At 37.8% G+C, this 25981-nt stretch overlaps 1 protein-coding gene across 9 annotated transcripts in view; it reads left to right on the top strand.

Moving 5' to 3' along the window:
• The window catches only part of LOC128027743 (protocadherin gamma-A11-like), a 90131-nt gene extending 70561 nt beyond the window's left edge, over positions 1 to 19570 (top strand). For 5 of the 9 annotated variants that reach the window (XM_052615570.1, XM_052615568.1, XM_052615572.1 and 2 more), the window contains 3 exons: positions 10464 to 10522; positions 14776 to 14873; positions 17469 to 19570. In XM_052615570.1, the coding sequence (XP_052471530.1) occupies positions 10464 to 10522; positions 14776 to 14873; positions 17469 to 17743 (432 nt within the window). In that variant the 3' untranslated portion in view covers positions 17744 to 19570. The other 4 variants (XM_052615575.1, XM_052615574.1, XM_052615576.1 and 1 more) reach the window with 3 other exon arrangements.
• The last annotated feature ends 6411 nt before the right edge of the window (positions 19571 to 25981 follow it).

The raw sequence follows: 25981 nt of genomic DNA, 5'->3' as shown, positions 1-25981 counted from the left end.
AACATTCATCCATATTATGGTCTTAAAGTCTAAAAAAAAAAATTAATAAATGTTTGAATTGTTTTCTTTTAAGCCTAGAAAATTTTTATTCCTAGTAAACTGTCATGCAATAAAATCATATTTAGAACTTTGGGGTTACAATTCAAATTTTATGATATAACAAAGAGGGAAAACTGCGCCCTCTAGTGGCGTGTCATTGTAAATCCTCTTTTGACATGTAGAACATTGTTTTTTTTTTCTAATGTTGTTGAGTAATAGAGTACTGTATGTATTCAATTGCCCTCGTATCATTTCTCGTCAGTGTTTTATAACTTTAAAATAAATAATTGCATTTTTTTTTTTTTACCTTGAAATTCATCATTGCCAGAAATGTCAACCAGTTTTCAATGGTTTTGTGGTCTGTGGCCGTGTTCACAAATAGGCAGCGTTATTTTGAGTCTCTGATGTTATGTATCTCGGCCCGTAAATATTTAAAACCACATAGGACCACTAGCATGCGTGCTGGAAACAGGTCGACCTGAGCAGAGAAGTTTCTCCAAGCGCTAGGAGAAGTGTGTGGGTGTCTCTCCCGCTCTCTCTCTGTGTGCGTGCCATAGGACGGACCTCTTTGTGACTCAGTCTCCGCCCTGCTGCGCAGCGGAGGCGCAGCTTATTCAGGGAGTTTTGGTGAAGAGCTGGATGGATGACTGTTTTTTCCCCCTCACGTGTGATTTCCCGAAAGGTTTACAGCCGTCATGAATTATGTTAAACTTCTTGCTCCACTCCGCGCGAATCGGATTGCGTTACGAGCGACATCGTAGCGCCACATTAATTGGAATATGGACTCGACAAAACGAAAAAGTTGATACTTTTCCCCTCCCCGCACATAATGGAGAGGAGACGCTCGTGGCTCGCGCTCTGCCTCGCGCTCTCTCTCACGCGCCTCTCAACCGTGTCCGGTGAGCTCCGTTATACGGTACTGGAGGAACAGAAACCGGGATCTGTCGTTGGGAATATAGCGAGGGATTTGACTCTCAGCGCAATGAGGATTACTGAAGGACATTTACAGGTGGTGTCGGGATCTAACTCGCAATATTTCGAGGTTAACTCTAATGGTGTTTTGGTTATTAGAGAGACTATAGATAGGGAACTCATTTGCGCTTTAAGTTCGATTTGCTCTTTGCACCTTCAAATTCTTCTTAAGGACCCTTTAGAAATCCACAGAGTTGTTGTTCAAATCGATGATGTGAACGACAACGCGCCGCAGTTTCCAAACGTAAATTCATCACTAGAGATTTCCGAGGCGGCCGCACCGGGAACGCGGTTCCGTCTGGAGAGCGCACGCGATCCCGATGTGGGCATTAACTCCCTACGCACGTACAGCCTTTCCAGCAGTGACTATTTTGCTTTAAACGTGGTGACTAAAAGCGACGGCAGTAAGTTTCCAGAGCTCGTCCTGGAAAAGGCTCTGGACCGGGAGGCACAGGCCGCGTTTCGCCTCTCGCTCACGGCCGTGGACGGAGGACAACCGGGGAAATCCGGGTCCACCCTCCTGCTCATTAAGATTCTGGACGTGAATGACAACGCGCCGGTGTTTGAAGAGCCGGTGAAAAGGGTTAGTTTTTTGGAAAACTCTCCTCCAGGAACGCTTGTGACTAAACTGAATGCCACTGATTTGGACTCTGGGATAAACGGGGAAATATCTTACTTATTTAGTAAATACACACCAGAGAGAATACTTCAGTTGTTCAGTGTTGATTCTCAATCAGGGGAAATCCGTGTTGTGGGGGATGTGGATTATGAGGAAGCAAAAGTGTATGACATCACAGTTCAAGCCAGGGATGGAGGATCTCCCGCCATGGAGGGCTCATGCAACATTAAAGTGGAAATAACTGATGTGAACGATAACACTCCAGAGGTGACATTAACTTCACTAACCAGCCCCATCCGGGAGGATGCTGAAACGGGCACTGTTATTGCATTAATCAGTGCAAAAGACTTCGATTCTGGGGATAATGGAAAAGTCACACTCAGAGTATCCCAACTACTTCCGTTTAAACTGAAGTCAGCCTTTGGAGAACACTACACACTTGTGACCGATGGCCGTCTAGACAGAGAAGTCATTGATGAGTACACTGTGGTTGTCACTGCGACTGACTCTGGCTCGCCTCCGCTGTCTTCTCAGAAGACTTTTACAGTGCGTTTATCAGACGTTAACGATAATGCTCCAGTGTTCTCGCAAAACTCCTACTCAGTGGATGTAGCTGAAAATAACACACCTGTTACTCCGATAGTAACCGTTTCAGCATCAGACCCGGACGTCGGAGACAACGCCCGATTGTCATACTCCATCCTACCGACCACCATCCAAGGCGGCCTCATTTCCTCGTATGTTTACATCAACCCAGAGAACGGGAACATCTTCACCATGCGCTCTTTGGATTACGAGCAGATGAATGCGTTTAAGATCGAAGTGCAGGTGCGAGATGCTGGAGCGCCACCACAGACGTCCAACGTCACCGTGCATGTTTTTGTGGTCGACCAGAACGACAACCCGCCCGTCATCCTTTACCCAACCCACTCTGAAGACGAAGGGCTCCAGCTGACCATCCCGCACGGTGCCCCTGTCGGCCATCGCGTCAACAAGATTGTTGCCCTTGACCCTGACAGTGGCCACAATGCTTGGCTCTTCTACAGTATCGCTCCAGGGGACGATTCATCGCTGTTTCACATCGAACCACACACGGGCGAACTGCGTACTGCACAAAAACTCATGGACGATGAACAGGGTGGTAAAACCCACCCATCTTATAACTTTATAGTGGTTGTGCAAGACAACGGCCAGCCAGCTTTGTCTACTAGCGTTTCGGTTACCGTTACCGTAGAAGAAAAAAGTGCAGACAAACCTACAGACTTCCGTATAACACCACACAAGGGAACAGGAATACCAGACATCACTCTGTACCTCATCATCTCATTGGGCTGTGTGTCGTTGGTGTCGCTCTTGACTATGGTGGTGGTCTTGGTACGGTGCATCAGGCACAAGGGTGGTTCGGCGTGCTGCTACTCCAGAACGGGTTTGCGTTCCAGGCACAACTATCAGCAGAGAGCACATAAGGACCTTCACCTCCAACTAAACACTGATGGACCCATTAGATATATGGAGGTGGTCGGAGGGCCTCAAGACCCTCACACAAGGACCTACAGACCCTGCTACTCAACACTTTCCAGCAGGAGTGATTTTGTGTTTGTCAAGACTCCCATGTTGAGTCATAACAACACACTAAACATGACTTTGACTAGGAAGCACTTAATGAACTCAGCCAATGAGGTGAGAGCATACTCATCCCACATCCAATCAGATTCTTCACTGTTGAGTCACTAATGGATTTTTTTCTTTCACTGCCACTCAAAATTTTGGATAAGAGAATATGTTTTTGAAAGAAGTCTTTTTGTGCTTGCCAAGGCTGCATTCATTTGAAAACTACATAAAATGTTATATATTTTTAGTTCTTTTAAAATGTAATTTATTTGTAATGTTCTTTTAGATTGTAATAATATTTCACAATTACTGTTTTACTTCATTTTTTATAAAATAAATACAGCATTGGTGAGCAGAAGAGATATCTCTCAAAAACATAAAAATATGTAGTTAATCCAAACTTTTAATCAATAGTGTAGGTGTAAAAAACATATAAGGTAATGTTTCATCCTCAGAGCTGGTTATTATTCATGTTGAAGCCTATTTTGTGTTATCTCCAAGTTTCCTGATGTTTTATGAGCATAGTTTTGTATCATATGAAGCAGCTGGGTAATTTGCTAAATATGCTTCAAGTGTACGTCATAGTCCTGTATTTGATTTTGTAACTGGCTTCCAAAGGCTGCAACAGACTGGCAGGGTGTGAGTCCTGTGACTAAACAGGAAAAGGGAGAAAGAACAGAGGAAGAAGATGTGGGATCACAAAGGAAAAGGGTGCAGATATATTAAGAACAAAAAGAAAAGCATTTAGAGTCTGGATGTGTCAGACAAGAAGGGAGGAGAAAATTAAGACACACTACGGAAAGAGTTTTACAGAGTATTAGAATAACATGAACTTTGGGATTTTAGATTTGGAAACATGGTTGTCAGAGAGAAAAACATTTAGATTAGTGGTGTTCCACTGTTTTTGCTTCAGGACACAGATTTTACATTGACCATCAAGTGGAGACACGCAAAATTCCTTATTGTAAAAAAAAAAAAAAAAAAAAGTGAACATAAATGTCTTTGGAATGGAAAACATGACAAAAAATACAGAGTAAGGAAACATTTTTGAAGTGCATTTATTTAGATGGAAGATATGAACCGAAATATGGAGCAGACATTGTGAGTGTGCAGAACAGAAACTCTAAAGTGAGGTCAAGAGGCATGGATAACAGATGGACAGGAAAAGGAACAGACCGACAGACAAAAATAAGGATTTAGGTGGGGGAAGGAAAAGGGGGGAATATTACGGATGGAGATAAAGATAAAAAAAGAAGTAAGTAGTAGAAGAAAGATGTGGCGGAATAACAGGATTCCAGAGGTCATGCACTGACCCCTGCCTTCCTGTTGTGCCGAACTCATTTTATCTATTCCACACGTCGCTTATTTTCTAGAGTTCTGATCAAGTGTTATATGAGTTTGCTGTTTGTCGAAACTGAATTCCTCTGTAATCTCCTGTGTTTATGTCTGCAGGGGATGAGCCTGAAAAATTGAAACTTTTCCCTATTTTTTTTTTTTTTCTAATTTTCTCAGTTCGGGACCTAATGTCCCATTTCTAAGTCTCTTGAGGGTCGTTCTGTCTCTAGGGTCGCTGGGCTGCCATCTGGCTCTGCTATCATGACACGTGCTCTGTATGTGTGTGTAAGAGAGAGAGAGAGAGAGAGAGAGAAGGTGGGCATTTGAGTTTCAATAGATGGAAGAATCACTAAAGGACAGAGAGAGGACTGTGTGTATGTGTGTGGTCCTCCTGATCCATAGCAGATTCTGGACCTACAAGAGTGTTTTTGATAATCTTGCATTAGTTACTCTTCACGGTTTCTCACCTTCTCTTTTTCACTGTGAAAAACATCTTTTGACTTTCACTTTCTTTGTACCATCTTTCTCTCCAACTTTTTAGGAGTGAATCTCACATAATCTGTCAAAACATGTCTAGATCGTATTGTGCTTTAAAAAAGCTTTTAGAATTTCAGAAATTAGAATGTCTTGCCTTTTCTTGACAATTGCGCATACTCCATCTTATTGTCTGTACTGTAACACTTAATGCATTTAGTACATTTTTTTTAGAACATTGAATAAGAATCTAATGAGAATAACGACTAAAAACTTCAAGTTACAGTCATTTGAATTTGTAAAAATGTTCCTAAATAGACATTATTCTTTATCTTTACCTTTTGTTTTTTAATTCTGATTTTAGAAATGAGAATTTCTTGCATATTCGTTAAAATAAAAAAAATAAAAAATTACATTTTAATTTTTAAACATTGATTATGAATTTAATGAGAATAATCTAAATAATTTGTGACAGTAATGGGAATTTTGTAGGCAATAAGTTAATCTCTCCTTTTGGTTTGAAAGCATGATGTGGTCGTTACATATTTATGTGAAATTTGTTTATATGTAAATATTTATGTTGAAACCCCAGTTTAATACATGCTGGCAGTTTTATGCAGTCTGGAGATTTGTTACTTTCTGGATTTGTTGACTTTCTACAGCCATGTTATGACAGTAAACTGTTTTTATGACTTTCTGCCACATGTGGCCATGTTTTCAGTTTGACCCATTTCACAGTGACTCTCTTTGATCATGGTGCCACTGCTTTTCTCTGAAGCACTTGTAGTGTCCTACTTTTACTCTGTTTAGCTGTGACTGTCCTGATCAGTACGATCAGACTGTGGTTGGTTGGACTAAGTGGTTTAAGCGTTTAGCTAAAATGTGTGGTTGCTAGGGCGGTTTGGGTGGTTGCTAGGTGGTCAAAAGAGTCCACATTAAGTCATTAATTGACTCTGTCACGGTTTCTAGTCATGTGCATCTGCCCTTCTGTTTCTAGTGGTAATGTGTGTACCGTTTATACAGAGAACGGCTTGCAAGGTGTTAATAATATATACAAAGAAAAATTTATTTTTACGGAATCAGGTAGCTTCCTGTTCAGCGTTTAGAAAATAGTTTGGGTTCAGGATATACTGTACATCACATACAGATGTTTTCCATGTGATTTATGAGAAAGGATGTCTTCTATAAATCTAGTTTGTTCATTCACAGGAACTTTTAGAGTTGATATACTGAGCCAGATGCTCCCCTTATGAAACAAAAATATATTGCAGTATATTGGAAAATATCATGTAATATATTAGGCATATATTCTTATATATATTTATTTCTTCCAATATATTGCAATATATTGAAAGCGGCAATCATTTGTATATTTTGCAATATATTATATAATATATGTATAATCAATATATTATTAAATGTATTAAAATATATAAAATATTAGAAAATAAAAAGGGAAAAAAATATATTAAAATATATCACAATATATTTTAAGAAATATATTGGTTAATATATTTTCCTTTCGTAAGGGTCCGGGTGAATGTGCATGTGCCAAATGTTAAGCTACAGATTAGGACTAAAGGGTTATGAATTATAGTTATAATAATATTATGTTCTTCATCCAAGAAGACTGATATAGTTCAATATCTGTAAGCGGAATGCGTGAATTTATCACAGTCAAATCACTCTGAATGTGTCTCGTTCGATCAGAATTAAGAATCAGTCCTGTTTCTTTTATTATGCTTTTATGTTGTTGCTGCTCAAGTATGACTGATTTGATACACACACATTTTACAATAGTTCAAGTGTGTGTGTTTTATACATACAGTAGGTGTGGTTCATCCTGCTTTAGCATGTGTGCAGAGCAATTGTGTTTATAGATGTCATTTAGGCCAATTGTGTGTGTGTGTGTGTTTGGGAGCATGACACGTCTATTATGTGTTATTTGTATAAATATTCAGTATGTAAATAGAGTTATATGAGGGGACACTTCCCACCTGCAACTATGACCTTGAGTTAACGTGGCAAGGTCACGTTGTGTGACCTCATTCTGATCACCATGGTGATGATCTAAGTCTAATGTCAACAATGCAAGAGTACTGTTTGAAATGTTGATTGTTTCACATTGCAAAAACCATAGACGATATACAACATATAGTCACGAGAAAGACAGATACCTCATTGTGTTCCTCATTATGGAAGATTTGGCTTTATTTTCGGGCATTCCTGCAGGCGGATGTAACCTTCACGTTCACTCGCGCTGAAGTCTTTGTGTCCTTGCCGAAGGAGTGTTTTGTACACATGAGGATATGCAGGAATCATTTGTGTCTGAAAGACTCTGACCCTGGATGTGACTAATGTTGTGACTGTTCTGTGGTTTAGTGTTTAATGTTCTGTGTGCTGAGTGAGGCGTGTTGGTGTTCGGGTCAGAGTCACCTGTGCTCTGTGAGATTTTGAATCATATGTTTATGGATTTCGTTGGCTATTTGGCTAGGACAAAAAGAAATCCTAAAAAATTTAAAAATTGAAACCCTATGCAAATTATTATTTTCCCATACAGTTTGGTTTAGGTTAGCATTGTAGTTATGCTTTAAATTATTGTGCTGTTTGGTTTACCTGGCTATATTTTGTGATCAAAATTGTCTCCAAAAGTAGTCTAAACTGGGGAAAAAAAGTAGAGTTGTTCCGATTCCGATACTAGTATCGGAAATATCTCCGATACCACAACAAATTCTGGCATCGGCATCGGCGAATACATGAACCCATATACCGATCCGATACCATTTTCTTAAAAAAGACCTAGTTATGACCGCAAGCTTTGCCTAACCGCTGCACGGTTCTTCTTCGCTGCTCAAAATGCATTGAAAACACAGGAAGTTGTGCTGTGTTGCCACAAGCAACCCCTGTTTAGAGCAGCGAAGAAGAAATGAAAACGCGTTAGCAGCCCTGATCTATATATGACTGGATCACTCATCACATTCTAAACTGCCATAAGACAGTGAAGCTGCTTCTATATTATAGATCAGTGGTTAGCAGTATGTCACTGTAGTACCGGTAGTTACAGACTCTCGAGTATATTCAGTACCGGCAGCTGCGTTCAGTCGCTTCCGTGTAAGTCAAAGCGCAGGGCTCCAGACAGTAGCCGAATATATACTAGTGTCTGTGAATATTAAACTGCAAAATACTATTTAAATATTACTCCCGTAAAATCTACATCTCTGTGGGTGACTGGCACAGATGCGCGAGAGCTCGCTGTTTTGTAGTCTCTGCTGTGTGTCATGAGGACACGAACGCATAAACCGTCACTTCATGAGAATTTACCGTTTCATTTGAGAATACTGTCATATCATAAACACAGACACTCAAAGATCTTCATGGCAGCCCATTAAAATAAATGTTTGGTTTACATGAGTAAATTGACAATATATAAAGCTACTGTTGTAGCCTACAGTAATAATAATACGTCTCTATAATAATAATAATTATGCCTAGATGGTTGCTTGTTTTTTACTTGTTTTGTTGTAAAGAGATTATCTGATTAATAGATCTTTTTTTATATTCCTAGACTTATTTGTTGCAGTTTTTTTATACAGTTATATTGTAAAACTTAAATACCTTTTTTAGTTTGCGGTGTTAGATTTTTGGCTGCATTTGAAGTTCTTTTTTGCATAAGAAAATAAATAATACTGTCAAATTCATGTTAGATAATAAAAATACTGTAATAAATACAGTAGTTCACCATGTATTTGTTCATGTTTTATTGAGGGATCTGTCTGAAGCACACCATAAAAAAATTCTAGCAATTTACACAGGGCTAGTAGTATATACAGCTGTATATACAGATACACACCCAGGTATCGGATCAGTACTCGGTATCGGCCGATACCCTGAGCCCAGGTATCGGAATCGGTATCGGGAAGAGAAAAAGGGTATCGGAACATCTCTAAAAAAAAGCTATATTTCTCTTATTTTATTCCCATTTTTCCCCCAAATATTTTTTTAAAGAGGTCATATGATGTTGGTAAAACAAACATTATTTTGTGTATTTGGTGTAATGAAATGTGTTTATGCAGTTTAAAGGTGGGGTGAAATGTTCGTTTTCACTCAATATCCTGTTAATCTTGAGTACCTATAGAGTAGTACTGCATCCTTCATAACTCCAAAAAGTATTTAGTTTTATTATATTCATAAGAGAAAGATAGTCTGTACCGATTTTTCCCGGAAAAACACGAGCGTCTGGAGGCATGACGTGTGGGCGGAGCTAAAGAATCACGAGCACCAGTAGGCTTTTGCGTCGAGAGCGTTTGGAAGCTGTGACAGCTGTGAAGGCTGAAACTGAACGAGAGCAGCAGCAACAACGACTCGCTCCGAGCGGGGCTCGAACCCGGGTCTCCGATGGGAATCAGACGCACTAACAAGGAGGCAGAGATATTTTAAGCAGTTTTACTCACCGCCTGTGGTTCCAACACACAATCGCGATCCTTTTTCGTTGGGATTGCATCATCCTTAAGAAATAAACGATACGCAAATCCGTCGTCAAACTGGGCTTTGTTTGTAAAACAAGCATTTTAGAAATGCAGGGAACAAACACAAACACTTGCACAACTCCGCTGTGTGAATTGCTAAGAATTAATTTAAGTAACTCCTTAGTTTCATTCATCGTTTGGCGCTGACTGTTTCTCTTTTTCCTTGTTTGCTAATTTGGTCTTAATTAATTTGGCTCCATTCGTTCTCCATTTCACAACACAATAAGAGAATACAGAAGTTTAAGAACTGAAATGCTTTTATCATTTTTTTTGGGGGGGGGTTTGTGACATTTTAAAGAGATAATATGCAGTGTGTGTGTGTGTGTCCTGAGTGTTTGCTGTCCTCAAGAATCACAATGGTCTTTCTGTCTTTGGCCCAATTAGTCACAGAGCTTGTTTCTCATTCACTGGAACAATCCTGGACTCTCTCTTAAAGTGTGTGTGTGTGTGTGTGTGTGTTCAGACTGAAATGCTTGAATTCCTGCTCATCCCAGCCACGTTTCAGACACACTATCATTATTAATTGCTCTGTATATGTGTGTGTAAATATTCGTAACTTACTGAGCACCCATTAGTTTTAAATGAAACCTCTTTAGAAGTAACTTGACAAAGCTGCTTCTGACATTCATTTAGACTTTATCCTACCCATGTTTCCTTTAGCACTATGTAATAAAGTGAACTAGTCTCTCGTTCTCGTGGTTTGGTCACATGCTGTGTCCTCAAGGTCACACTGATGGCCATCACCGTATACAGGAGACACACTTACATTACTTCTCTGTGCCTTGGCAATAGTGAAGTCACACAAATAGACTTACAAATGAATGGTGCTGGACATTTCGTTTCTTTTTATATGTCATTACTCATGCTTTCCTTTTTTCTCATTACAGCAAAAACCACCCAATGCTGACTGGCGTTTCACCCAGAACCAGAGGCCCGGGCCCAGCGGGTGAGTAACACACACACGTTCAATACGATTTGCAATATGCAAAGGAAGAAAGTCACCTCTTTTGAAAGCAGAAACATTTGCATTAAATAAATGGTTAGCACACACACAGAGGTGCATATATGTGTATGTGTGTGTGTGTGTGTGTGTGTGTGTGTGTGTGTGTGTGTGTGTAGAGTAATAGAAGACATACAGAAATGTATGCAGATTGACTTATAAAAAGATGTATAAAAAGAATATAGGCTGTGTTCAAGCTAGTATTGAGTGCACATACTGCTTATTTCATATATATATGACATGTACAATTCCAAAGAGAAAGAGAGAAACAATAAGAGAAAGAAAGTATCTGTTCTGAATCTTAATTTTCTTCTCTTAACAAAATGGCTGCTGTTTTTCATGCACTTTCCCCTCCACCCCCAACACTTCAATCTGCCAAGAGAGAGAGAGAGAGGCCAGAAAGAGTGAAAGAGGGGGACAGTGAGGTTTATTGCCATGCTAATGCCTGTTATAGTCATGCGTTGTGCTGAAACTGATTGGAACTATTAAGATGCCAAAGAGATTTGACTATTTCAGTGTGATTGACAGCGAATTATCCAATCAGATGCTATTTAGGGGGAGGGGTCAGTCACAGACAGCCAATAGGGTCAAGATTCTCTCGTGTGCCACTGTTCACGGTGTGCTGGTTTCCATAACAGATGTTACACAACACATTCCAGGCTGACAAGATCCAGTTTGAAAGAAGCCATCTGGGAGAAATTAAATCTTTTTGTTTAAGTTAAATTGGCAGCACTACATATATAGCAGCAGGCCTAAAGATTTCTGTGTTGTTAGCAGGGTTATTACACTGTAAAAAAAAGTTGTAAATAAAATATATACATATATATTATGCTTTAAAATGTCATGTTTAATTCACTTGTCATTTTTATAATTTATTTATTTGTAATTTTTTAATTTCCATTTATAAATGCCATCTTTATTTGGGAATTTTATAGCAATTTTGTGTGTGTGTGTGTGTGTGTGTGTGTGTGTGTGTGTGTGTGTGAATATTGTTTAAAAGTTTCAGTTTATAGTTAACTAAAGCTATTTAAAAAAGAAAAAAAAATCGTAATAATGAAATAAATCTCAACTAAAATCAAATCAAACATTAAAAGAACTTTCCAAGTTACCAAGGCATTTCTCATTTTCATTTGAAACTATAAAACTATAAGAGTATCTCAATGACAGTAAAATAACACGGTGCTTCGGCTTTTGACTTGTTTACCTTAGTTCCTTCCAAAATACCATAGTTAATACCAATCTTTTTTTCAGTTCTTTCAAGCTCCACTCTTCACATGTGAGATGGACGCCGCCGAGCAGGCTGAGGTATTGAAGTGTAGCTAGAGCCCCTGTAGGTTTCTCCCCGGGTCAGATTCGTCATCTGAAACTACTGGTGCTGCATTAGTGTCCAATAGTGATACTGGGGCCCTCAGGGGCTCATGGAATACAATAGAAAACAGCGTGTAGAGTTGTGTAAATTAGTAGCTTCGATCTTGTTGCAGTGCATCCCACGGTTCTGGATCCATGAAAGGAATTGCACAACAAATAATGACTTCATTTCCTTTGTGTAAACATTTGTAAGGGTTTTATGAATGAATAGCTACAAAACAATGACATCTTGGACCATAACTCATGGTTTTTTGACAACTCACACAATCTGGTCTACAGGAAGTGATTATCTGACCACAGGATGTGATACTGCTGACCACAGGAAGTCTGATTTCCTGCAAGTGTGATGAGATGCTGATTGTAAAGAAATGAGTTGTCTTTTCTTAATGCTTCTAAACAGGAACTGCTGTCCTGAAGTGTTGTGCTATAAGATGTGGAGAGTTAACCCATTTTTTTAATTGACCTATGTTTAAAAGTGGCAATGGTTAAGTGGTTAAGGATCTGAGCTGGTGGCCCAAATGTCTCAAGACTCTCAGTACCGATGCATCATAAGAACTGAGTAAATCACTGCTTTCAGATCAGCTCTGGTTCTCATTAAGGTTGTTCGCTCTAAAACAACATCACCCTGTTTTTTTCCTCATCTTGGCACTGTAAGTTCATCTCTTTTGAAATGCTTGGCAAAAACAGTGTCTTTTCTGTTCCTTTTTCCTTCACATGCTTAAATTCCAGATTTCTTTCGTTCTTTCTCCTATCTTTGAGTCTGTTTTTGTCCTCTTTGGGTCGTGTCTTGTATGCAGATGTTGTGCTGTGCCTCTGAGGTTGATTGTCTGGTGACTGTGGTGATAGTTTTACAGCTGCTGGGCTCATATAAGACAGGAAGTGAGACCCCGACAGAGACAGATGGCTTTTAGCATTAGCATCTCATTTTTACTCTGTGCTAGAGATGCTTGTAAGTAATTCATACTTACTTGAATTGTCTCCAAACAGATGGTGGTTTCAGTGGTTTTGTCCTGTTCGTTATGACCCATTTTTTCCAGGATCTGTGTTCATTTGAGTTTAACCAAACAAAAGCCTTCAGAACTGTAAAACTGTCTTTTATTTATTGTTTATGTTTATTATTAATAATAGTAATTGTTAAGCATTATGCATTTTACCAAGATCCTGCCCTTTTTTTCATGATTTTATAAAAACCATGCTTTGCATTATGATAATTTAAATAAAAAAATAAAATAATAATAACAATAAATAACTTTAAAATGATTTTCACTTTGGTTAATGTCACTGATCTAGATTTTCCCAGTCTTCCCACAATTCTTAAAGTGTTAAACAGTAGTGTGTTTCCTGATGTTACTGGGAACAGGATGAGGAATCTCCATTATTCTTCCCACACGCAGAGAAAAGACAACCGGGATGTTTTTATGAGGAGCAGCGATTTGTCCTTTGTTCATGTAGCAGTTACTAATTAAGGAAAGATTTAATGGCTTAATTAACACATTATGATTTGTTTGTGGAGCTGTAATCTTCAAAACAAAACTCCTGTGTTCAGGGCTGCATTGAGGCCGCACTGGGCCCCGGGGTTATGATTTAGGGCCCCCATCACAATAATGTTATATATAAAGCTTTAAATAGGATTTTTATCCCGTATCAGAATTCTTGATGCACTTAAATTTCATAATTTTTGTTATCAGTTTTAATATCACAAACAATAATACTAGCTTACTGAGGACAAGAACAAACATCCTCAAAAAATCAGACTACTTGAAAAACTTAAAGCACTGACTAATAAATATTATATATTTATTATATAAACTGAATATACACCGTTGTATCAGTCAGTGGGGGCCAGAAACTGGTTAAGATCATTCTTCAAAATATCATCTTTTATGCCGAGGAGAAAAAAGAAATTCATAAAGGTTTAGAACAATTTGAGAGTATGTATATGATGACAGTATCTTCATTTTTGGGTGAACTATCCTTTTGAGATCTCATTTTATAATCCAGGATATTTTATATCCAGGATAATCCAGTACATCATGTAGCCTGACTCTACACATGCTTTATCTGTAACTATTAGCATTCATTTAACACATATATAAGTGTGTTTACGAGGATACTCGCTAAGATGGGAATTTGACACATAACTATATGTATTTGAATATTTAAGCACAAGGGCCAAAAGTTTAGTCAGTCGATATAAGCAGGACAATGTGGACAATGATGCTATGTTTTTTTCTTCTCAGTCTCAAATGTTAAAGCATTGAATTTACAGAAAAACTCAACTAAATGAGTGGATGGCATGGTGGCATTAGTGATGGGCAGTCCAGCCAATCACGGGCCCCCTCCTCGCTCGGGCCCCAGGGCTTCAGCCCACTGGTTAATATGGCCCTGCCTGTGTTAGTGGGGAGTTAATGGAGGTAAATTGGAAGTGCATTTGTTGCTTTTCCTGGTTACCGACTGCAAAGCAAACGTTGTGTGTAATGAGGAGAATTTTAGTGCGACCAGGACTGTTGTTCACTGTGGATGCAAATTGCAGAGTTTTTAAACAAGCCTTTGATGATCAAGTCGTCGCACATGGAAATGTTCAGTGGTTTTGTGTGCATGTGCTGTAGTTTTCAGCAGCTGTTGCCGCTCGTTCTCTGGTCGTTTTCATTTTCCAACTTGGTGTAGTTAAAAGTAACATGGAGGATTGTGTGTGTGTGTGTGTGTGTGTGTGTGTGTGTGGGTGAAATTAGGGGACAAAGCGCCTCACTCTCTCACTGCAGCTGTTGCTGATAGAAGCAGTACAGAATGGCCTCTGTTTTGCTGACTCGATTTCCTTTTCCTCTCTGCAGAGCTGCCGCCACTCCTGAGGTTGCCGTGGGAACCGGACCCTGGCCCAACCCCCCCACCGAGGCTGAGCAGCTCCAGGCGCTGATGGCTGCTGCTAATGGTGAGAATCTCTCACTTGCATTTTAACGGTGTCATCACAGTGCATACATACGTAGAAAACATGAGAAACATACAGAACCGAGTGTTGACTTCATTGCATTGCTATCGGATTAATCCGTCATTTACATCATAATCAGATGAATTTTTGCATACATGTTTGTCTTGCATACATCATGGACAGTCATGTAAAATGAGCACATGCACAGTCACAGATGTCCACGTGGGAAAACACACACACACACACAGAGAGTGCAGTGGCCCTTGTCTATACAAATGACATCAAAGCTGTTGGCACACATGACATCAGCCTCTCTCATCTTTCCCTTTATTTTCAATACCTCTGGGACTGAGCAGGAATAAAAAGAAAGTGACTCATCAAACATTTACTTAGGCGCTCTGGTATTTCCTCTTCATTTAGATGGATGCTGCTGTTACATAAAGCTAACCATGACTATAGACTAACACTAAATGTGAATTTTACCTGCAAAACACATGCACAATTTTTTTTGGGGGGCTTGGTAAGATATTATTTATTTATTTATTTATTGTTGTTGACTGAAGTCATTAATGCTCACCAAGGCTGTATTTATTTGATAAAAAAAAATAATATTGTAATATATAGTAATATTGTGAAATATTTGATAACTGTTTCTATGAGAATATTATATAATAATACACGACTGATATTTCTGACTTTTAAGATTAATTTCTCCAGTCTTCAGTGTCACAATAGAAAGTTCAAAAGAACAGTAAAAGAACATCATGTAGATTTTTATTTTATTTTTTAGATAATATCATAAATGTATTTCCTGTCACTTTTGAGCAATTTAATACATCCTTGCTGAATAAAAGTAAAAATAAATAAATTCTTACTGACCCCAAACTTTTGAACTGTGATGTACATCAGCTTATGTAAAGGATTAGAACTGATTGTTTTGGCCAGATCCACATTCACACAGACACATGGGAAGCAAGTGCAATCATTTTATATTTGTTCTGCAAAGACTTAGACAAGAAGTTTTTGAGTTATTTGGTTCCCACTGGAGAGAGTCAATGTTTCCACTGTTCTGTCCAGTGCTGTTCTGAAGCAGTTTGCCATTAGCATTTTTTCTAGGTTGAAAACCTCTAGAATAGGCTTTGTTGCATATTGTCATTTTAAGTGCAAACAAAATTATGTAATTGTATATCTTGATTTAAGTATGTTTTATATTTTTACTGGGAAACAAGAAAAAAAAGTGTTTAAATTGTTTATTTTTTTATTAACTCGCTGACGTAATATTTTTTTATTTTAAACATAAACACATTTAATTTTATTTAACATTTAAATGCATTTGGATAATGGAGATATATATATATATATATATATATATATATATATATATATATATATATATATATATATATATATATATATATATATTTATTTATTTATTTATTTATTTATTTTTTCTCAGAAAACAATCCTTAATATTGTCAATAATTTTACTTCCCAAATAAATGAATCTTGATTCAAAAATACACTTGATTTTGTTTGACAAAATATTAAGGCCCAATCCCAATTCTATTTTGTACCCCTTCCCCTTCCCCTACCGCTCCACCTACCCCTTCCCCTTGTCCCTTGAAACAGAGTGTCAAGGGGATAGGGGAGAAGATATTCCCTTAAGGATTGGGACACCACCACTACCATACCATTGTGTGCATTAGAGCCTTTAATTAGCGTCCTGTATTAATGAGCTGCTTACTGACACACACACACATATCGGAAATCGCGCACCTCACACATCCAGGAGAAAATAAACTTGTCAACGCTGCCCCACGACTTTTATTAAATACAGTTTAAATACTGAATTGCTACATTATATTTTCCAGCGACGAGAGGATACAATCGCTGTTTTTAAGTAAACTCACTCTAAAAAGATAAATGCATGCGAATACACGCAGCCTCCATTTCTCTCTCTTTTTCTCTTTCTCTCTCGAATAGGCTATATTTGAGAAAATGGTTTAGCCATTTCAAATTATTGGGGGATTAGTCTACGGCAGTTATCGCCCTGATCAGAAATATGCTGTGCCACTATCATGCAGTCTGTATGATATGACATTAGCAAATATTAGCGATTTTTTTGCAAAGATTTCTTTGAGTAACATGACCGTTAATATGAACTCACAATTGAATGTAACATAAAACAAATGATTACTTTTCGTTAAAAGCTTTATTTATGCCAAAAAAGATTACATTCATGTATCTTTTTGTTCGTTGTAGCAGCCATGTTGCCGAGATAATTCATACCCCTTCGTTTGAAGTGTGGTCCCGAAAAACTTTCGTTTTTAAGGGCTATCTGGCCGTTCCCCTTACCTCTACCCCTCCAACCAAAAGAGAATCGAGACAGGAAAGGGGAAGGGCTAAGGGGTAGAATTAGGATTGGGCCTATATTAGTTTTTTGTCGTGATTAGTTTCATTCATGCAAAGCAACTGTTTTTGGGGACTATTTTATTACCACTTACCATAACATATTTAAACATATAATTTAAAAAAGAGTTCAGGAGCTTTGTGAAAGTCCTCTCAAAATCACCTAACCGAAAACTCTTCTCTCTGCAGAGGTCAGCGAGGCGACCAACACTCTGGGTCCGGGCACCATGGGTCTGAGCACCCGCTACAACCCTCAGTTCACCCTGCAGCACGTCCCTGACTACCGGCAGAACGTCTACATCCCCGGCAGCACCGCCACCCTGACCTCCAGCCAGCAGCAAGCCCAGCAGGCCCTGCCACCTCAGCAGGCCGCCATAGCTGCTGCTGCTGCCCAACCTGAGCCACCCAAAGCCGCCCAGACGCCCGCCAGCAAGAAGAAGCCCACCAAGAAAGAGAAGAAGTAGAGAGTCGCGGGTATATATCAGGTTTAGGGAGGCTGAAATAGCTGTTCTGTTCTGAGGTTTGCTGGAAATCTGTAACTATTTAGAGAAAAAAAATTAGGGTGAAAAAACGTGTGTCAATGTAAACCCACTTCTAACCACTTTTTTGCTTATTTCGCACATGCGTTTGTTTTACTTAAACCCAAGTACAGTACAATTTGTTTTCCTGATACGTTTGGACATTCGGATATATGTAGAGAAATATTGGGTTTATGCAACTTCTAAGTGACACTATACTACTGCGTATATCAAGCCAGTAATGTATTTACCACAGTACTTTACCTTGAACATGTTAAACTGTCATCTGGACAGAAAGAGGAATTGTATTCTTGTAACAATCACGCTCTTGTTTGTGCAAAGACACAGTGTCCATTGCTGTGGATGTTGCAATGCTTGTAAAATGCATCATGATTCTTACTTTACTCTTTTGTTATTGTTTGCTAAAATACCACTATGGACTTTTATATTGATCTTTTTAGGAGAAGTTTTGATGTAGATGCAAGTCAGGTGATTATTGCTGCATGCTGTTTTTTTGCGCTATAGATAATCTCCATATCACCTGACATCTATGAACACCCATCTACAACTTTCTCAAGGAGGAGTTGAACAGTTAAACCATCCACTTTGATGATTTGTATTTGATTTATAGAATGGATCCCCTGTGTATCACTGAGCCAGAGGTCTTTTTTTTTTAACTGAATGTTTATGGAGCATTAGTGATGTCCGAGCCATAATGGGAGCTTTGTGAAACCAGTTACAAGTCCACAAGTGCCCGCAGTGGCACATCGTCCTTAGTATTCAGTATTTCCAGGTTATCCTGAAGTGTTGAAGCTCTTTATCAGTGCTTGTCGTAATTAGATGGGTTAGTAATGATACTTTCAGTGAGTATCTGTAGTTTTGATGGTGACAAAACCTCCTGACTTTGTGTTTTGCTGATCTAGGCAGCAATTTCCTAATGCAAAGGCAGTTTTTTCTTTCGGTCATATGCAACAATAGAATATGAATACAGTTAAAATTCCATACCAGTTAGGTGTGATGCTGTTTTAGGAGGCAACCTGCAATCATTGAATGTACAAAAAACACGCAAACTGTCATTGAGTTATTAGAGCTTTGGAAAATACTTATAATGCAAAGATTGCGTCTGAATAAAGCAGTTCTCGAACCATTGGCATGACCTTACTTTGTAAATAGAAATTTGTCCTTGAAAACACAAAACCATTGCAGATAATCAGCTCAAGAGGAATGGCTTACTACTGGAATGTCATTTTATTTTACAGAAAAAAATTCACAAAAAACAAAACAAAAAAACACTGACACTCTGATATCAATGTAGTTCTTTAGTACTATGAAGGCCAACTAACGCACCTGTAAATAAAGAGTTTAACTTTTACTTATGGAAATAAACAGTGACACTCTCTTAGCCTAGAAGTCGTGATGTTATGCATATATTTTTGTGTTCATCATCCTCTTTTCCTGTCACACTTTTCCATGAAAAGGCACAAAATGGAGGGCAAATAGATCTAAAAATCCTCCGTTATTAATTTTGTGCTCTCTGTCGTGCTTACATGTGTGAATGCTTCTTAATGTCTATATGAAGAATCTGAATAGATCTATTATCTGTGTGTGTGTGTCCTGCTGTAACATCTCTGATAAGACGCTTTGATTCCCGGCTTCTATGTGCTACTCCTATTTTGTATGCTAATATTTATATTGCTGTTTTTTTTTGTTGTTGTTGTTGTTTGTTTTTCTTTTCCTGAACACTGACATTTCAAATAAAAGGTTCTCAAATTATATGTGTGTTTGAATCTGTTCAGAATAGCACAGCTGTATAAGGATGAATCTTACAGAATCTCAATAGATATGATATACATGTATAACTGTGTATACACACACATAACCACATAAACAGGCAGTTCATATGCCTTATAGAGAGTCAGACTTGTAACCCGAAGGTCGCAGCGTTGGCGTTAAATAGCATAAAAGCTTTTCCAACCCGCTTTGCAAATGAAATAGTTTGCATAATATTCTGTGAATGCCAGAAACTGTCTTACCAAAGCATTAAAATATTAAGAAATGTAAAAACAAAAATTGCAATAGTCTTGATGGTTTGATTTGCCTTAACAAACAAACAAATTTCAATAAATGTTTGAATCTACTTGTGTTTTACTGTTATATTTCACTAAAGGAAATAAGGTTATTTTCTCTACAGTGGTCTAAATGGCCTCAAAACCTTGTCCAGTTAAAGGTTTTGGCTCTCGGTCCAGTGATCTGCATTTTCAGCTCTATTTGATTCAAACTAAGACAGATGCAACACTGTTCTCTTTCAGAACCACAAAGACTTTGTGTTTTTCTCAAACCTCTGCTTCCTTTGCCAACACTTCCTCCATGTTTTCACAGCTGTGCGTTTTGACAACAAATGAAAGGCTTCACCAGGTTTCAAACAGGTGATCAGAGTCAGGATCTGAAGTAGGAGACATGGAAATCTGCAGGGGTCAGACGTCAAAGGCGTTTCGCTACAGTCGGCCCGATCGGGGTCCGAGCAAGATTTTAGCCTGAGACAGTTAACAGATGGCAAGAAAAGTCCAGCAGAGACAAAAAGGAAAGTGTGCTTCATTTTCTCTGTCATGAAACCCTAGGGAAAACAGTCTGTTGTCAAGCACAAAAAGAGCGCACAGGGAAGCCCATCTGCTCACCCAACACACACACTGCATCAGCACCCATACAAAAAAGCCTTTTCCACTTCAGCTGGCGACACCATGGAAACCCCTTCCTTTTCCAAGAGAGTCGAAAGGAAGGAGTGATTAGAATCCAAACAGAGCAAGAACAGAGGACAGAGCAACAAAACACATACAGACATGTGGAAAAGTGAAGATGTGGGGGAAGGACTGCAATACACACGGCTTTTCATGAAGGATTATCAGGAATGCAAATCAGAGAAAATCCTCTTTATAACACTTTGATCACTACTTGGATCACCAAGTGTTTTCATAAAGGCCATAATCTACATATTATTACTTTTCAGATCAATTTAAATGCGTTTAATTGCTATGACAAATGTGACACTTTAGTGACAAACCATTTACCTTCAAGTCAACATGAAATCAAATCAGAAAAAAGTATTTACCTTCATAATCTTTGATCATAATGTAATAACTCCCCTGCTGAAACTGAAAGCTAATTTCTTTGAAGACTAATGTCATGTAAATAAATAAATAAAGGGTAACCAATAACTTAAATAGCTATTTAGAGACACTAGTTATCTTTGTGAGACATATAAACTACTGTACTTTTTGAAGTGAGAGATAGTCAAAGTTAATTTTAATTTTTTACAAAAACAAACTCGGTTCAATTAATATTAATCATCCACAGACAAACAAGAAAATGGATGACCTTATGCACTTATTAATACATTTAATAATAATAAGGTACATATTACATCAAAATGTGCTTATTAGTTTTAAACCACGGTTAATTTACCTTTTTTGTTATTGCAACATTTTCTGTATTCTATTTAGTCAACCTTTAAAAAAAGAGTTTGTATTAAAATGGAAGTTTTTTTTTTTTTTCTTTGTTTTTTTCCGGAGTGCTTTACAATTTCAATTACATTTTTATACTGTGAATGAGATGTCTTCATAGTACATCTATCTATATATTGTCAAAAGAGCAAGTCAAATTCAGTTTTGTCTCTGATAATAGGGGAATTTAGAGTTATCAGCAGTCATCAGCATCTGGAGGACAAATTCAAGTTTGTGGAAACAACGATATTGTCACGCAGAGAGTAAATAATCAGATCACTTGATTTAAGAACCATCCCGTCTAACCAGAGCTGAACTCTGAGTTCACAGCGCTGAGACTCGGAGAAGTGTGTGAAGTGTGAGTGTGTGAAAGTGTGAAGTGCATTAGACACGCAGACTCAGACTTCAGCGCCATGATGACAGGTGTTGTCAAGCCAATAAAGCAGCTGCTTAGGATATTCTGGGATGTTGCCCTCATACTTTTCCCAAATGGTTTGATATGGAGTTGTGAGGAATGCATCAATCAATCAATCAAGAGCATCTGATAATTACTGTGACCAACTAAGCTTCAGTGTCATTTCCACCTAAACTTTGCCCTCAGCCAAAACTATCTGCTCAGGAACAAATAATAGATTAATGAGACCAAAGACTTTAAGATTTACCCAAAACCAATTATAGCTCATGAGAGCCAGCGGCAAATTCCAGAAGATCTGGCCGAGGTGACGCTGCTCTCAGTGGGTTTATGAGCACAGACACCCTGGAGCTGACATGTCCAAAAACACTGAAGCTAATTTTCAAATAGACGCTATCTTTTTTTTTTTTTTTTTCTTTTTTTTTGCAAACCACACATTACTCCAAGTACATTCTTGCCTGAAGAACTAAAACTCTTAAAAATACATTATGTGATGCAACAACAGTAGGATCTAAAATAGTTATTATAAAAAAATTAAATAAAAAATGTCTTAACTAAGGTTTTCTGAATCACTAAGGCATACTATGTGACTAATACAAATGACTACAAATATACAATTTCTACAAAATGTTGCACATTGAGTAAGGTGTAAAACATCTTCATAGACATTTTCAGGTTTTACAGAGTGGAAAAGCTCTGGTGCCACTAGTACTGCAGAAATTACACACACACACACACACACACACACATACACACACACACACACACGCACACACACGCACACACACACACACACACACACACACACAGGAGCTGTAACTAATGAATGCCCAACATGACTAAATATATCAACAACAAACTCATTAGAGCTCATCATAAACATTGCTGGAGGGGGTTTGGCTTTCAAAATTTGAAAAATAATCTTGACAACCTTCTGTCAGGTCAAAGATCAGGATGGAAATAATCTAGGAAGACGACATTCAAAATACTCTTAAGTTTCAGAGAGGAAGGGACATTTGATGCTGCTGTTAATTTGTAACATTATAAAAACACACAAAATGGCTTAAATGGGCTGGTGCATGTTTATGGTGAAAACAGGCCCAGGCAAAGAGGGTTCTGTGGTTGTGTTGGTGTGGCACAGATTATTTTTGAACTCTGACAGTGACTGAACAGCAATACCGCAACCAAAAGCTTAATAACAGCAGGAAGTCCAGCTGCAGCTCCACAGTGCCAAGTCATCACAGATCTACTTACCCACCATTCCTCTGCCAACAATCCCTCCCTCTGAGTCTGTCCAGAAAGATTAAAGGACTGAGGAAAAGAAAGCCAGAAGAAAGAGCACATTTGAGTTCATCCTGTTGTTTAAATATGAATTAACTCATGAACTCCTTCAGATTATGTAAAGTTATACTAAATACTTAGTGCACTAAGAGATCAAAATCTTTCTGATTGGACACCAGCTACAAATGCATGCTGTGTATTGGTGCCACATTAATAAATATCATAAATAAAAAAAGAAAAGATGTAACAGTGATACAGTTATACATGTGTCAGTTAATCTCAGCCTGCATGAACACAATCAGCCATGAACAAATAAGTGATTCACACCGATCTAAAGAGCTTTTTGTATGTTTTTGGAGGGGAGTTGATGCAATTATTGCTGAATCTTCACCTTTAGTCCCTAAAACGTCTCATGCGAAAGTCCCTGTGTGTAATAAACTGCAGGATGTCAATTAATCTGATTGTTGCAACGGTCTCGTGGGTCTCTTGCAGACTAAAACAACATTCATGGCTTAAAACTACCTCTCCAATCTACACAGAACATTTCTGAAACTAGCCTGCAAAAGAAAATACCTTTTCAGAAATACTTACAGTAAAAATAAAATAAAATGAATTCAAGTTGGAAATCAAGAAAATTATAAGGAGTTTAAAATAAAAGAAAACGTTTCATTTGAATTCAACTTGTAAAACAAGAAAATTATAAGGAGTCCAAATTCAAAGGTCTAACACATGAAACAGAATGAGTTCCTTTCTAAAGATCGGTATAGATCATTCAGACACTTTTAGGACAGAAGAATCATTGTGTCTCTATCAGTGAGTCAGACGGTCACTGGTTACTCACATGACACGTCACATCCTCAGGCGACTGACCTCTGCTTTAGATGAGGCTCACAGCAGCATGGACATAAAGAGACACATTTTCTACTGATCGCCTCTGTCACACACACACACACACACACACTAAATCCTTGGTTCACAGTGGTCAGATCAGCAGACAGACAGAGCCGGAGGGGCAATAATTTGACCTATATTATCTGGGACAAAAGGAGACCTGACATTCAGTGTGTAAAGATGATATAAATTCATTTCAGATTATTCATAAAAATAGTGTTAATATGAGTAAGCAAGATAAAAAGAGACATCAACACTAACTCATCTTAATATCTTAATGTCTTAATATCTGTTCAGTACACACTGCCATTCAAAAGTTGGTACAAGTAAGATGTATTTGAAATAAGTCTCTTCTGCTTACCAAGGATACATTTATTTGATCAAAAAATAGTTTAAATGTGAATATATTTTACATTTTCAGCATCATCACTCGGTCACATTGTTCTTCAGAAATCATTTTAATATGCTGATTTGCTGCTAAAGAAACAAATCTGATTATCAGTGTTGATGACAGTTGTGCTGCTTCATATCTTTGAGAAAACTTTCATTTATTAGAAATCAAAATCTTTTGTAACACCACTGTCACATTTGATCAATTTTAAATTTTATTTTGCTAACAAAAATATTATTCTTACAAAAAAAAAAAAAAAATTATATATTATATATATATATATATATATATATATATATATATATATATATACGGACCTCAGGTTATTATTGACTATTACTGTTCAGAAGAGTATTTTCACTTTTAAGTCAACATGAACTTGCATCCATCCATTCCCCCATGGACAAAATCAAGTCCCATCTGACATTTATTTCCTGTAAAAAGAAAGGAAGGTCAACATTGAAAACATCGAACTAATGGGAGAGATTTTCTCTTTCTCTCCGAGCAGCAGGACTGATTTAGGTCAGTTTGATATGTTCAGATCAGCTGTATTAAAAGTCTCTCATCATCATCATCATCATCATCATCTCTCACACATAAAGGAAAAGATCAGGGCATCAAGAATGGATGATCTTTAGACTGTAATGATTTACTAATAAAACAGTCAGTGTAGATGAATGACTTCTACTTTCTTTTATACAACTGAAAACAAGAATTTTTGAATTAAAAAAATAAAGTTTCAATTTTTAAAATTTTCAAACTTTTTTAATAGTGAGGTATTTGAAATCAATTACACGTTTAATCATGTGACTTGTTGATATACCTAGATATCTATGGATGCACTTGCATTGTTGTGCCTGCTATTCATGTTCATACTTACTTTGCAGAAAGAAAATGTACTTGCAGTTGAATTTTTAAGAACAATGCCGATTTTAAGAACAACCTTGGAGCATCAAGTGAGTGGTGGGATGTTTTGCTAATAAAATCTGAGCATCAGAATGGGGAAGAAAGGGAATTTAAGTGACTTTGAACGTGGAATGGTTGTTGGTCCCAGATGGCCTGGTCGGAGTATTTCAACAACTGCTGATGTACTGGAATTCTCATGCACAACCATCTCTAGGGTTTACAGAGAATGGTCTGAAAAAGAGAAAATATTCAGTGAGTGGCAGTTGTGTGGATGAAAATGACTTGTTGATGTCAGAGGAGAATGGGCAGACTGGTTAGAGATGATAGAAAGGCAACATTAACTCAGCGGTTCAGGCTGGTGGTGGTGTAATGATGTGGGGGATATTTTATTGGCACACTTTGGCCCCCTTAATACCATTTTTTTTTTTTGTACCTGAATCATTTTAGACCTGTTTATGAGACAAAACCAAACCCATCAGACCTTTAAAAGAGCTCAAAGCTCCAGAAGTGAGAGTTTTCTATATTTTCAGCATGACTCTCTCCATAAACACCTTTTTATATCACATTCTCTGTTTTCCATCGCTGTCTCTTATCCATCCTCTTTAGCATCCTTCATCTATCCACTGTAGAGAGAGACTTCATGTTTTGGCGAAATCTTGTGTAAAACATTTTAAAAGTCTTTGAAACTGACAGTGAATTTGGCTAAGAGATAGGAAGAGAGGCCAAAACAATTGCTAATTCCAATTCCTAAGAGACTCAGCAGTATATTTTGGGTTGTTTGATCCAAATTCACAATGAAGAGACTG

This window comes from Carassius gibelio, chromosome A14, assembly GCF_023724105.1.
Source record: "Carassius gibelio isolate Cgi1373 ecotype wild population from Czech Republic chromosome A14, carGib1.2-hapl.c, whole genome shotgun sequence".
Classification (NCBI taxonomy): domain Eukaryota; kingdom Metazoa; phylum Chordata; class Actinopteri; order Cypriniformes; family Cyprinidae; genus Carassius; species Carassius gibelio.
This window is presented reverse-complemented; position numbering and strand designations above follow the sequence as displayed.